Genomic DNA, 14753 nt, shown 5'->3' with positions numbered 1-14753 from the left:
ATTTAGGAATCAGTGTCATTTATGGCTAGAAGATATTGCAGTGAGTATTGTGAACAGAGGAAATTGCTGCTCTCCTGGTTTCCATGACCTCATTGCTTTTTTGCGAGAATATGTAGTGCTTTTAAATAAGAGCTTTAAATGAGGTTGTTTTACCAAAGCATTCAGTTTTACCTCGTGTCTTATTTCACATAGTTCATTTTAGAATTGTTTGAGGAAAAAAAAATGTGGCATGGTGGAATTTAGATGACAGAGACTTAATCTTAGATCTTAAAACTGCTGTGGCGTGCTTCTGAATAATGGTAGTCGATTAAACAGAAGTCTAGAGGGTTCTTCACCTCTTAGAATAATTTTCTCTTAATGATAGTTCTGGAAATCAAGCCTTTATGTACTGGAACACTTATATTTTTCAGTAGTAATGGACAAGGTGAAAGCCAGGTAAGATAAAAGCAGAACAAAGTACTCTGATTAATCACTTCAGTAGAAAATATGAAAGAAAACTAATGTTTTTTCAAAGGTAGGAGTTACCAGTTTGGAGTGAGGAGGGCAGAGACTTTTAACGTTTACCCAGCACTGGTTTCAGTCTTTGGGTTGTAAATGTCTTTTGCATACAGGCCTAGGGAAGGTGGGGGGAAGTTTGTCTCTTCTGCTGACTAGACTAATTGTCAGCTGTGGTGATATAGTAGTTTAGCTTTGCAACAGGCTGGCTAGGAAGTAGGCTGCGGTGTTCTGGTATTCAGCTAAATGCTTGGCTGTTGCTTAGGCTTTATTTCTTAGATTAGTTTTGTGTTTAAAACCAATTTAACTTTTCTAGAATGAAGACCAAAGTTGTCTTCCAAAAGTTGCACCTTCATCGCTTATTTCTCCTGCTGGTCCTAAAGTTGTTCACCTAATGTATCAGTTTGCAAGACATGTTGTGATTGAGGACATTAAAAGGAACTCTGTAGGTAAGCTATAATGGAACAATAAAAATGCTTCATTTGTCATGTTTGACAGTAAATTTGTAAAGTCTTTAATGTATGCTGAGACCTTTAAGTAGTTCTGAGTTGGCTGCTCAGTTTAAAATTTTCAACAGGATTCTGTGCACTTGCATAGAGCTATTGCTGATAAAGTAATGCAGATTGTTTTGCTTTCTATTGCTTTATGGGTCTTGCTCCAAGGTTCATGTGTGTAATGCTGTACACCATTATACACACAAGCAGTAGTTTGGTCCAAAAGTATCGGACCGCTCTACTATACTCTCTCTCACAACTTGTGAACTCTGAAGGATCAGAACTGCCTCTTCTAGGCATCTTGTATTGTTTTGGTGACCTAAAAAGAAGGGAAAGGGAGTGAGAGTGATGGAACGAAAATGTATACACAGAAAGAACTGGCAAAAAAGACAGTACACTGCATACTCTATTTCAGTCCAGGTAAAATGGGCATCTTGATATGTGATTCTTTCAATTCAAACTAGGTAGACTAGTAAGTTGTCTATTTGCTAGAATTGAATGATGTAATCCAAACACTTTCATTTAGGCACTGATATACCTTTTGCTGAAGCTGTGAAGCTGGCACCTGAGGATACGCACATGGCAAATGCAAGACATAGAGTTGCATACAATAAACTTCTGCAAATTTTTCAAAAGGAAGATCTTGTTATTCAGGAATATAAGAAGAAAGAACAGTAAGTAATGCATGTAAAGAAATGAAGTTGTCATAAAAGCTGACTTTTGTACATGTGTGTTTTTAAAAGGATTTGAGGAGACTGTTTCTGCATTACATCATGAGTTCCGTTTACCTTCTCCCCATTTTTCCCTTCTTTACCTCCTTTAATTGACAATTCTACTGTTTATAGGGTCTTTTGTGAAGCATAATAGTCTGAAGAAATTAGTTCTTCAGTGAGGAGATGCTATATTTTGGAAGATACAGTTACTTGGGCATGAAAAGTGGTCAGGGAATTCTTCATGTATAGCACTACGATTTAACATTTGAAGGATTGTATTTTAGAATATTACTATCTCAGGTTGAAACATTCGGTCTTTGCTTAATCATTGTGGGTCGCGTTTTATTTACGTAATGCTTAATTATTTCACCAAAATTATGCTATTCTTGATTCTTGTGTGTGGAAAACACTCCTAGTTTGAGAAACAAGAATAACTGGAACTTTCTGTGCAGGCATAGAGTTATATGTCATTGGAATTTGGGTGGGATGGTTTACATGACTGCAGCACTGACATGGACAGTTGCAAGGAAGTCAGGCATAAGGCTTTGGGTTTTGGGCTGGGTTGGTTTTGTTTTTTTTTTTTTGCATTGTTCCAAAACTGTCTTACTGTGCAAATTTGGAAGAAAGAGCATGATTGGTTAGTGATTGTAAGGAATTCTGAGAATAGCAGAGTAGAAAGTTCGATTTTTTATTTTTATTTTTATTTTTTTTATTTTTAAATCTGTGGTAACTCTTAACTTTTTTCCTAGGCTTTTAATTAAAGAAATAAAGCAGATAATGTCTGAATATTCAGTCCTGCAGGTACAGTCTTGCAAGTAAGTGTTTTTCCTTGTAACTAAGTTAGCATATGTAAAATTGATTTCTTGCTCAATTTTATGAAATATGAACTATAATTTCATTGTAGTCCAGTTTAACTTTTCTTTTGCATGTGCATGTAGGGTGAAACAAAATGACCAAAACAAAAATGACAAAACTGAGAGAATTCAAAAGGTGAGCTTTTTTTGCTTTTTTTTTTTTTTTTTTTGCTGTTGCAGCATACTCTATTTCTTACATTTCTGCAACACTTACTCTCAGGTACTGTTATTTCCACTTGTGTACCTGTGATTATGCTAGCACCTTCATCTGCCTTGATGCTGGTTTGATACTCTCTCCTTATAGGTGGCAAACATTTTAACGTAGCGTTTTTGTCCTTCTTGCCTATTAAGATCCGCAGTATGTGGACACTTATAATGGAAATCCTTACGTCTCTGAAAAAGGAAAGGGAAATTGTGGATTATGTACTTGAAGGTTGTGTTGGCCGGTACGTTTTAGATGGAGCTAATGTAGTTTTCAGTGTTCCACAACTGTTGGCTTGCAGAGTTGAAAATGATGTACACCAAGTAAGTAATTTTGGTCCTTTTTGCTACACTGTAATTTTTTTTTTTTTCCAGTCCCCAGGGCTGTAGTTAGGTACCTTGGAAAAAAAAAAAAATAAAATCCCCAAAACCACCACATTACTTCACAGATGATAAGAGATGATTGCTCAAGGATGGAGAAAATATGTCTAATTTGCATATAAAAGTTTGTTATGTGACTGTTTTGTGTCAGTTATGTTTCAACCATTACTTTTTAAGTTCAATAACTGCATTGGTAAGTCTGCCTGTTTAATACTTGGGTTTTTTTTTGTTGTTGTTGTTGTTTAGACATTAAAACTAGGTTGACCCATTTAACTATTACTTTAAATAGTGGGCTTTTGTTTCCAGTGTGTAGTATATGGTGCTCTTTAGGCCTTCTTCTTCTGGGGCAGTGGTTAAACAGAATACCTCATTAGTCAAAGTTTTCTTAGTTCATAAGACTTTATAGGCTGCTTTTAGGCATCTGAGTCTAGAGAACAAACCTGAGGCCTAAATCTAGAGTGTTTTTTGAAAAATGCAACAATAAGGAACTGAACCAAAATACAAAGTAGAGCTTTGTATCCCTGCTCTGACTACAGAAGACATAACTTTTTGATATTGATGCTGTTCACTAATTCTTTTTTTTTTTTTTTTGCTTGCTATACTTAAAGGATTGGAGAGGAAATGTATATGAAGCTGAAAAACTGAATTTCTTAACAGTCATTCAGTTATTAAATGAAGCCCTGAGGACATTGAGAGATGAACTACGTCAGCCTGAATTAACACCACAACTTGCGTACATTAAGGATATTAGGGTGGGCTACACAGAAAAACTACAGAATTTGCAAGAAAGAAGGTAATTGTCTGGAAACTTCCTCCGGTTGCTTGTTCTTTAGTCCAAGGATCATATCTTCCTACCTTGGAATCTTTTCTAAAATAGTATGATTTATAGTGAGAACATGTTGGTTCAATGTTTTTCCTTTGCCTCTGGGATAATCATACTTGTCTAGATTATCTAGATCACTTTAACTGAGATTCTTCTCTAGGTAACTTCGCCTTTTTGTCCTTGCTTTGTTAATATTTTCAGCTTTGCTTCTGAGGACCTCATTTGCTAGCTGATCTGATTTTTATTTTTATTTTCTTGTTATGTTATTAAGTTCTTGGATTTTAAAATTTTATTTGAAACTGGCTTAGGGAAAGTTTAAGTGTGTATCTCTGTGTGCATGTATGTTTTAGTATAGTCCTTCCAATTCTACTGTAAAAAACATGAAGACTAGCAGCTGCTTCTTAATTTCAGTTAGTGCATGCACAAATGCATGAATCGGTTGATACATATTAAATATTTTGCAGGATAAGGGGAACGCCTAATACTCTCCATTTTTATGGAGAATTGTAATCTCCACCAGCAGATGTGTTGTTTTCATTTCCCATGCTCATATATTACAGGCTAAAATTAAATGAACAGCATTATGTGCCAAGGAGTGGATCTCTTTCTGCAGAACTGGAAGACTGGGAAACAAAGTGGAAAAGCTTTCTTGGCCTGTGTCCTTTCAATTTAATGTTCGAGCAGGATCCAGTAAGTAGTGTTCAATTTATCTGATTCTGGGAAAGAGAAAGGGTGAATGTGAGAGAGGTCTTACATCTAAGCTGGTATGTTCTATTGCAACACTTAAGCTTTATGTATAAGGTTAGGGAATGAACACAGTATAGCAGAAACTGCTTTATAAAGTAGTCTTCCTTAAAGAAGATACATTTGACTTAATGACAGCTGGTGTCTTCCTTTGAGATGAGGGATGGAACCATCTTGTCAAGATGGTAGATCAACATAAGAGCAAGCTAGTTGGTTTTGGTTTTGTCCATGTCCATCTCTCCGTGGAAATGGAACTCCCGTTTGCTATCAGTCTGAACATCTGCTGAGTTCTATTTTCCCCTTTTAAAGTGATCTGGTTGATGAATGAACAATGATTTCCATTCTGACACTCTCATTGAGGTAGGGATCTGAGTTTATACTCTTGCCTAGCTACCCAGCAGAGAGAGGAAAAGTTTCACGTTGAATCTGACAGCTGGTTTGCAGGAAAGCTGTTGTAAATAATTGTCTGTTAAGTGCTGTTGATACACAGATTTTTCTCAGCCTGCTTGTGTAACGTTTTTTTTTCTTTTGAAAGCAACTTCGTTTAAGACCTTTTCCACCCCATTCTTCTGATCCTGCAAAAGAAGATGATGAGGATAGCACCTTTTGTGAACATCTAGTATCAGTTTCAGGTGGGTGAACAGGAGAAGCTCCTTTCCTTCTATGCCCCACCACAACTTTTAAAAGTTCCTTGGACTTTAAGAGACTCCAGGCTTGCGTTTGCAAGTATCTTTGATAGTCTCTGATAATCTGGTTCTGAATGACTCCTTGCCACAACTGCCTTACATTTTCCAACCTTGTCGTATCTCGAAGATTCTCTGAGGCTTTTGATATGGCAAAAAAAACAATGCTGAAGCTGTTTGGTATTTTGTTGTTCTTGCATGAAGGATGTTGAGACAGATTCCATGTACAAAAGTTCATTCATGGGTTGTAGAGAATACATTCACTCTAACAGTAGAAGTTGCTTCATGTTGGAGGAGTAATAAGAAAGAAAGAAGATAAATCTTTTCCCATTGGCCAGCTGGGAAAAGAAATTGAAGGTGTCCTTCCAGGTAAGCATCTTTCCCTGGTGCATTCTGAAATACTCCACAGTAACTGTGCCATTTGATCAGCACCTGACCTGATCTGTGTGGCGTTTTCAGTCGTTAGGTTAACAGCGCTGATCAAAGCTCACTTTGATCAGACATGGATGTTGCACATGATAATTGGCTGATGAGCTGAGTGTAATTTACAGGGTAGTGCTTATTGACCAAGTCTGGACTGTCCCTGGTATAGAGTTATAAATCGGAAGCTTCAAAGCAAGGGTGGAAAAGGAGGGGGAAAATATGTCATATGTCATTCGCAGTCCCTTTCAGGAAAAGTGACATAGCAGATACGTGTTAGAATTTCAGGGTGCAAAGCAATAGGGAGAAGATCCTTTTGGTTACAAAGGTGAAAGCACTTCTTCAGCAGTCTGAGGGTATGTAGTTGTAAGGCTAGAAGCTGCAAAGGAAAGGCTACAGAATTGCAAATGGAAAGTAATTTGCCTTAAAAATGCCAAAGATTAAAGCACTGTGCAACAATGCTATGAACTTCTGGTGGTATCAGAAAGCTTGAGACAAACTGATGTCTGGGGCATTCTGCCAATTCTGTGGTTAAGATGCTTGATCTGAAAATCCAGCCATTAAGAAAACTAACTTTTTGACTGTTAACATGGTAAGCTTTAAAAAAATGCTAACCTCACTTGACTTCTTAAAGTGAGCTTGGATTGTGGAGGTGGTATTGAGGTGAATACAAAAGGAAATAATGCCATTTATGTTAGCAGAAGCTGAAACTTCAGGTTAGTAGAGAACTACTGATGTTAAACTTTGGCTGTTTATCCAAATGATGTGCCAAAATAGGTATTTATTGTTCTAGAAAGTCCTGAACCGAGGTACATATACCTATGATAAAGTGCAAAACATTTGCTTATGGTGTGCCTTGGCTTGCTTGGACTGGGACAGCATTAATCAGAGGGATGAGTGTGTCCACAGAGATATTTATTAATAAATGCAGGTGAAGATGGTGGGGAAAAATGTGGGTGGAGTTTTGCTTTGTGGCATTGATGTGCCACACAATTCATGTGTATGTGGAGAGGAGGGGATAACAATGACATGTGGCTGGAATTGTAGTTTAGAGGAAGGTGGAATGTACGATTAATATGTGTAGGGCAGCAGATAGAATCATGTCTCTCGAACGTGCATTCAGGAGCCATACAAATAGGTGCTGGCTGCTAGTGGCATCTGTGGCTGCAGGTGGAACCTGAGCAAAAGGATTGATTTTTTGCTGTCCTGCTTATGTATGAATTTATTTTTCTTGAAGTATTTATAAAGTCTATCCTGTGAATAGTCTACAGAAGTGGCCTGAGTCACTTGTGTCACCTGGGAGACCTAAGCAGAAAAAAAGCAATAGTAAAACTCTTGACTTGCCTTTCTAGATCTGTGTGACTCTGTTCATGAAGTACAATATGAGACAGATGATGAGGCATTGGAAACTATGATGGATAAGTCAACACCACCATCAGGATGGTATGATGTTAATGAGAAATTGATAAAAAAGCAGTGGAAAAGTAGACATTTACTTGTTGGAGTTGAAAATACATATATATATGTCTTGTTCCTGAGTGGAATATTTCAGTAGATCACTTACATGTCCCATCACCTACCTGATTGAGCAAGATAGTCCTAAAGTAACTGCCGCTTTGTCCAGCTGGTGACCAACTGATCATCTGGTTGCTGCTGAATAGGATGTGCAGCAGCCAAGTTACAAGGGTCTTATCTTGCTCTTTAACTACATTTTTTCAAGTTTTAAGAGCTTGGTAGAGAAAATGGAATTCAGTTTCTCAGGCTGGTTTGAGGCAGGCATATATGTTCAGTATAGCCTGAGAATGAAAGAACAGGCATTCACAGGAGCCCTTCTTTTGTGTTTAAAAAAACCTTCCCAAAACAACTAAACCCAAACCAAACAAAAAAAAAACCCTGACTCCCAAGCAGAATTACTGTGCTAAACCTTTTCAACGAGGCTTTTCTCATGAATCTTCTAAAATCCCTTTCTTCTGTAACTTTCTTACTACAGTTCTAGCAAAGGACAGAACACAAACCAATGGTATTGTAAACAGTTTTTACCTGTTTGTCATTTACTTTGTCTAGGAAGGTTTCATGACCTTTTGAGTAACACTGTGTTTCATAATGACTCCTACAGATACTTGGAAGTTGCCTACTAGGAAATAAAGGGAGTTAGCAAAGGAAGGCTGTCCTATACTTAGACGTCAGCAGATGTAGTTGCATATAGGTCTCAAAGGTTGTCCGAGCAGTTAACAATTAAAGCCTGGATTTCTCTGAGTGACTTCATACAGCATGGATTTTTGTCTGTTTCTGATTCTAAAGACAGATAACAGCAAATACTAATGTTTTAAGGTGTGTTCTTCCTAACAAGCAAGGACTGTACCTTACATTTCAGAGAGAGATGCTATTAGCACTACACTTATCAGGAGTGATAAAACTCAAGTTTTTGGTAGCCAGGTCATGCTTAAATATCAGTAAGTTCATATAAGAACAGACCTGTGGATGCCAGCGGCGATTCAGAGGAAGAATATCTAGGGAAAAGAAAATCATTAAGTCTGCAGAAGGCTTTCCACTTATCTTTGGTTGCAGAATACAGAAGACTTGTTTACAAAATATATCACGAAATGCCTTCTTTTTCTGTTTGGTAATCAAGGGAGAAATTTCATAATTTATTAGTTATGGGAGGCTGATACACAACTAGGGCTAAATCTGCTCTAGTTGTCACGTGTTCTCCCTATAGTGAAATTGCCTTCTGATGACCGGGACGAATTGAGGGAAATCGTAACGGACAGATACGGGGCACACAATATATAATGGCCTTTGAAGACTTGTGTGCCACTTGTTTAATTTGTTTCTAAAACGTCTTTTTTTTTTTTTTTTTAATTCCTCCCCTGCCCACCCCCCAGGGTCTCTGCAGTGCCTTTGGAGTCGTCAAAAGCATCTGAAAACGGAGATGAAGAGGTATTCTACAGTAATTTCCTACCTGTCAAAGAAGTTAAACTTAGTACATTTGCTTTTTATGTTTACTGAAGGCTAGACTTAGTATTTGGGGGGGAGGGTTGTGGGGTTTTGTTTTCTTTTTTTAAAGTAGTATTTTTACACATTTGAATCGCTCCTGTAAAACCTAACTGCCAGGGACTTCATTAAGTTTTAGGAAAGGACAGTAGGAAGTAGGTGCACTTTCACCTTTCAGTACAATGCAGTGTGTTGCTGATGGCCTGCTTGCTGAGCAAGCTTTTTGGTGTGAGCAGTGTTCAGACTTTGATGTTTCTTTAAGTTGTGTGTGAACTTCAGGGTTGTAACATGGCCTAAAAGCAACTTGGATGTACAGTTGTCCATTGCACAATTGTTCACTGTAGTTTGTTCAAGGTGGTTGCAGATGAGTCATCTGTCTTCTATGCAGCACCCTTTCCTAGCCACTATTTACGTCCTACTTTCAATATGATTGTAAAAATATTTTGTCTTTAGTTAGAATTTAAGACTGAAATATTTTTATTGACTAAACACTAAGGCCATTGCTGTTCAGAATTTGTACAGCAGTTTTCTGACACGTGAGTTTAAAGTGTCTAATAATTCCTGTGTATTCTGTAGACCTTGCATTTTGAAACTTGCAAGGAGGGAAAAACGCCTGTGCCTCCAGAGATCTTAAAAAATGGAGAGGATGAATCTGCCATTTCAGAAGTGTCGGAGAATGCGGGTGATGAAGTTATCCAGACAGACTCTCCTGTCAAACAAGAAGACCCTCTTAAGAAAGCCAGAGATGAACTGGCAGAAGAGGTTAGGAAAAGTTATTTTTAAACTTTCTGTTTGTTTGTATTTTAAATAAATAGTCATTAAGTTCAGAGAACAAATTACTAATTATAAAATTACAAATTAGTAATCATAAAATGCCTCTTGTAATACGCATATGTAAGAAGTTACTTTTTTTTCTGGTAGACAGTAATCAGTGTCACTAAGTTTTAGGGGTGACTGCCCAATTAAGTGCACCCTGAAAGCATGGAGCTTGTGCAGTTATCATACAAATCATGATGAAGTAAACGGCACTTTCAGTAGAGTCATGGTAGGATTTTTATCACCTCTCATACTTTAACCTATGAACCACTGCATGTATTAAGAATTCAGAAGTCCTTTTTATTTCTGAAGTTACACAGGTCAAATATTTAGCAGGGGCTTGGGAATTCTAAGCAAGAATTTAAGTATTTCCTCTTTTAGGTATTTTATTTAAGATTTAAGGAATTCCTTCACAAGTGTTACCGTAAAATGTGCCACAGCTTGATTTGGAAAGTAAATTGCATCTTTCACTGAAATAGTACAGTTATTTTTCATCTGCTAGAATGTCTTACTTATGTAAATAGAGCTCTGGTCTTCATGCTTATGTGGTTCTTGACACTTGTCTCACATATATTCTATCTGAGCACACTTTCTTATTTTAAAGGTGGATTCAGAGATGATGAGGGAACTTAGATTTAGAATTCTGATTTCAGTCCCCTGTCTTCATTTTGTGTGGTAGGACACTGTGGTCATTGTGAGCCTAAGTAGTGAATGGCAGAAGAAGAGTTTGGAGGTTCCAAGCTCGTCAGATCATTTGGAGAACAGGGTTTATTTTGAACCATAACTGACAGAAATAAAGAGGTTATAATTTTGCTTTCTCAGGATTTGCCCTTCTCTAACACCCTACAGGTTGCAAAAGCAGTGATGTCTGAGTCCTCTCAGAGTGGTGAAAAAGAAGGAATGTCATTAGAAGATCTTCTTAGCTCACTGGCTTTTAACCCATTTTTAACAAGGAAACAAATTCCCCGAACTCCAGAAAATCTGCGTAAGTCTAAAACTCTGTTTTTATAATACTCATTGATTAGAAATATATAACATTAATGAACTAATCACATGTCACACAAGAAGAAAAAAGATAATTATTTCAGTGAAGGTGCAAGTTATCCTAATTGCTCACTCTGTAACACAATATAGTAGGCCTAATAAGATGTAGGCTTAATAAGATGTGAATACTGTGAATTTAATTTAACACAGATTTTTTTTTTCCTGTGTAGAATCCCCTTTGTGTTGAGGAAGACTAAGCATAAATAATATAAAGCAGCTATACGTCTTCCTTCTTGGATTGCCTACGTTACTGAAGGGACAGTATTAAAACAGATTGAATGAAAGTATGAGAGTGCTAAAATTTGACCTTGGTTTCTTCCATTTAGTTACTGAAATAAGAAGCTCGTGGAGAAAAGCTATTCAAACTGAGGGGTCATCAGACGTGGAGCTGGCCCCAACTGAAGTAATGATAGAAGAAGCTCCAGTGGATGTTAGACCTATAGTGCAGAAAACGGCAGACTCTAGATTTGTGTACTCTCCTGCACCTGACTTTGATCCTCCCTTGTCAGAAAGGAAGTCCCAATTAAGTTCTACAGAATTTGGACCTCAAGAGCAGATGAGGATAAGTCATATCATTGACTCTCCAATTTTGGAAACATCTGGAATGCAAGAGACTGAGAGAACTGAAGAACAGGAATTAAAATGTATTTTAAGCACTTTTGAACAGAGTGTAAATTCTGTAGAAGATCTGGAAGAACAGGCTTGTCAATATGTAAAGAAGAGCATGAATACTCCAGATACTTGTTCAGAAAGCAACAGTGGAACAAACGCTCTACCTTCAGACCACTTTCAGGGTTCCTTAATGGATAGGATGCTGAGCCAGAATGTATCTGCATGGTTACGTTCTGAAGCTTCCCACATGTGGATATTTGATGAGACACTTCCAGAACTTGATAAAATAGATACCGCCAAATTTGCAATCTCAGAGTCTGATTTTGATTTAATAGACAGCACAGATGTAACAGATGGTTCAAAAAATAAGGCGGATATTAAAAAATCAAAGCTAGATCTGCAGTCCCTGTTCAACACACATGAAGCGCTGAAAAAGACTGCATCTAGAAGTGAAGAAGAGCTGTATCAAATAAATAACGGAGATGAATCTGTAAGTTGTAGATCAGACCTAAGTCTTACTCCAGAAAAAAGAGAAAGGGATGAATTGTGCCCTCCTCTAGAGCCTTTCTGCTTGGACGAAGAATTTACCAAGACACCATCACCAATATCTCTTAATGAAAGAAAATATTCCCTGTCATCTTTGCTGGTATCCTGTCAACATCTGGAGAAAATGACATCAATGATACACAAAATCCCGTTAGACTTAGTAGATAAATTGAAAGGTAAGTGTCTGTGTACTTCAGCAACAAGATTTTGTCCATTCTGCCACTGGATATACTACCATAAATAACCTACTCTGAATAGCTGAACCTTGCTGTGGAAGTGTAGGGAGATGGATTATTTGTATGCTTATTCTTTATGGAAGACGAGATATAAAAGTAAAGGAAACATGCTACCTTTAGTTGTATCAACATCTTACAGGTAGAAGGAAAATTGCGTATCTGACTTTCTGAGTAATCTGCAGCTATTAAAAAAAAGACTTAAAATGCATTAGTAATGGAGTAATCTGAAGACAAAGTTAGTTTGAAATGTTGTGTTTACTGTGAAAAAACTTAGCTATTTAGAAATGTCTTGCAGGTAATCGGAGTTTTTGTGAGCTCAGTCAGGTGTTCATAGTCTGTAATACTTCATTAATACACTTTTTATTATGAAACACCTTGCATTCTATCCTGCATGCCCCCTCACCCCATTTCCAACAGAAGTGTCAAGTTCATTTAACCAGTAGTGCAACTTTTAATTACGTGTGAGGTCAACTTTTGAAGTGCATTAATAAAAATGAGCCAGTAATGGTTATACAGAAAAATTTCACCAAAACAGGTGGCATTTAACGGAATACTAGGAATTTAACACAACAAGGTAGTCTCAAGGAGTAATGAGATTTATACATTGTACAAAGGCTTGCTGCAATTTACCTTTTGCTTAAAATTGAGGCTGTAGTGGTGGCAGATGATTTTACCTTACTTGGAACAGTTATCAAAAGTAGAAGTACCATTTCATATATGCTTTTTTTAATATAAGCCAAACACTTCTGGAGCAGTGTTTCTGTCAATTAATTGAATATTATAGAATGCTAATGAATACACTTTTTCTTCCAGATAAAGAGCAGTTGAATGACGAGCCTGGCACAAAGGAACCATCATCAGGATAGAATTTGTGAAGCAGAAGCATGACCATGGTAGTACAACTGCGGTTCACTTGAGCGCGTAGCGTCTTCTCCAGGCACTGCCTGGATGGAGAAGTTGCACTCCTTTCTATTTTATGCAGAGACTGTATTCCAGTCTCCTTGTTTAAGAGTGTCAGTTACCTGCTGTGGGTCTTCCAATTTCATGTCGTCCATGTTCTATGTACAGCCCATCATTTATGTACAGAACTATATATTCCTTTTTAAGCATCTTTTTTTAAAATAGCTAGAAAATGGAAAACCAAAGTCTCAAATGAGAAGCAGTGGAATCTTTGATAATTGCAATCAGTTCTACCTGTTGATAGAGGCTGCTGGCATCTTACAACCTTCCTCTGAAATGCCTATTTTTTTAGGCACATTACTGAATAAATACGTTAAGCTGAAGTTCTGTCGTGGTTTTGTCCTCAGCCGGCACCAAAGAGCCACACAGCCACTCTCACACAGCTGTGGGGGAGAATCGGAAGAAAAAGGCAGAACTCGTAGGTTGAGATAAAGGCTGTTTAACAGAACAGAAAAGGAAAGAGAAAAACAACAGTAACACCAATAGAGGAATGCACAAACATGATTATGGTACCACCGCTCACCCACCGGACCCAGGCAGCCCCAGCCTGCTCTAAGCCTCAAGTTCCTGCCCCCTCCCCTGGCCAGCTCCCTCTATATACTTACATACTGGGGATGGCTCACATGGTATGTAATACCTGTCCCCCTGTGCCAGATTCTTGGGGAAAATTAACCCCATCCCTGCTCGAACCAGGGTGTTATCCACCCCTTGTTCTATACTATCTACGTCATGCTCAGATCTTACAGTTCCCAGTTAGTTACCACCACTTTTCCCTCTTTTTTTTTTTATGTGTATATATCTACATATATACACATACAGATTTAATACCTGTCCCCCTGTACCAGATCCTTGGGGAAAATTAAGCCTATCCCTGCTGGAAAAAGGACAAGTTGTAAAAATTTGACTTGTGGTAGTGTTAATGCCGCTTTATTTGCAAATAGTTGATATACATTTAAGATATTGTGATGTAAGTAACTGATAATATGACTTGTGGTAGGGCGGGAATGTAAAAGTACTGACCCCTAACCTGATGTATTTAAAGAGTTTTGAAGCATTGATGGGTAAAGATGTTTTTCTGTTCTGGTATGTCTTCTGCTTTCTTCCAAAACATTTGCAAATTGGTTTTAAGAATAATCTCCCACCTGTATTTGACATCTTCCTTATAAAGCAGAATTTGACAAATTTTATGAAAAGAGATTTGTGTCTGGTTGTGGAAGCTATAATGTGGCTGCTGACATGTTAACAGCTAAGAGCGTGTCCTGGATTGAGGTAAAATAGGACTGATTTTGTTCAGTAACTTTGCTTCTTAGCTAGGCATCTCCTAACTACTGAAATTAGCAGCATATTTTGCAGACATTGTTTGCTCTCTCAGAGTGGCAAGACCTATGTTTATAGCTGATGCCCAGGCATGGTATGCAGAGAGGCTCTCGCTTATACTTATTGCTATAACACCCAAGGGCAGATAACTCGGTTATTTGCCCTGTTGGAGGGTCGGAAGTGGAAAAGCGTAGAGGGGTCCCACCTGTGGGGAGGAGCGGACAGGACAGGTGACCCAAAACTGACCAACGGGGTATTCCATCTCTTCTGCCTCATGCTCAGTATGAAAGCTGAGGGATCAAAGCGTCAGCCCTCTTTTTTCAATGGCCGCTGTCTGAGGAGGACTCTGTTCGTCTGCCTGTGATCCCGATCCTGAATGCAGATCCAGAATCCAGTTCCCATCTGTTATTGAGTCCAGCC

At 37.9% G+C, this 14753-nt stretch overlaps 1 protein-coding gene across 1 annotated transcript in view; it reads left to right on the top strand.

Annotated features, from left to right (window-relative positions):
• The window catches only part of HAUS6 (HAUS augmin-like complex, subunit 6), a 13793-nt gene extending 871 nt beyond the window's left edge, over window positions 1-12922 (top strand). Inside the window, exons 2-16 of the mRNA XM_009891518.1 lie at window positions 1-40; window positions 812-944; window positions 1516-1663; window positions 2452-2517; window positions 2641-2692; window positions 2908-3081; window positions 3747-3931; window positions 4522-4651; window positions 5241-5337; window positions 7161-7251; window positions 8676-8748; window positions 9379-9564; window positions 10468-10603; window positions 10989-11996; window positions 12870-12922. The exon at window positions 1-40 is cut by the window's left edge and continues 45 nt beyond it. Of these exons, the coding sequence (XP_009889820.1) occupies window positions 1-40; window positions 812-944; window positions 1516-1663; window positions 2452-2517; window positions 2641-2692; window positions 2908-3081; window positions 3747-3931; window positions 4522-4651; window positions 5241-5337; window positions 7161-7251; window positions 8676-8748; window positions 9379-9564; window positions 10468-10603; window positions 10989-11996; window positions 12870-12922 (2572 nt within the window). The remainder of the gene's footprint in view (window positions 41-811; window positions 945-1515; window positions 1664-2451; window positions 2518-2640; window positions 2693-2907; window positions 3082-3746; window positions 3932-4521; window positions 4652-5240; window positions 5338-7160; window positions 7252-8675; window positions 8749-9378; window positions 9565-10467; window positions 10604-10988; window positions 11997-12869) is intronic.
• The last annotated feature ends 1831 nt before the right edge of the window (window positions 12923-14753 follow it).

Source organism: Charadrius vociferus, unplaced genomic scaffold, assembly GCF_000708025.1.
Source record: "Charadrius vociferus isolate BGI_N301 unplaced genomic scaffold, ASM70802v2 scaffold198, whole genome shotgun sequence".
NCBI lineage: Eukaryota > Metazoa > Chordata > Aves > Charadriiformes > Charadriidae > Charadrius > Charadrius vociferus.
This window is presented reverse-complemented; position numbering and strand designations above follow the sequence as displayed.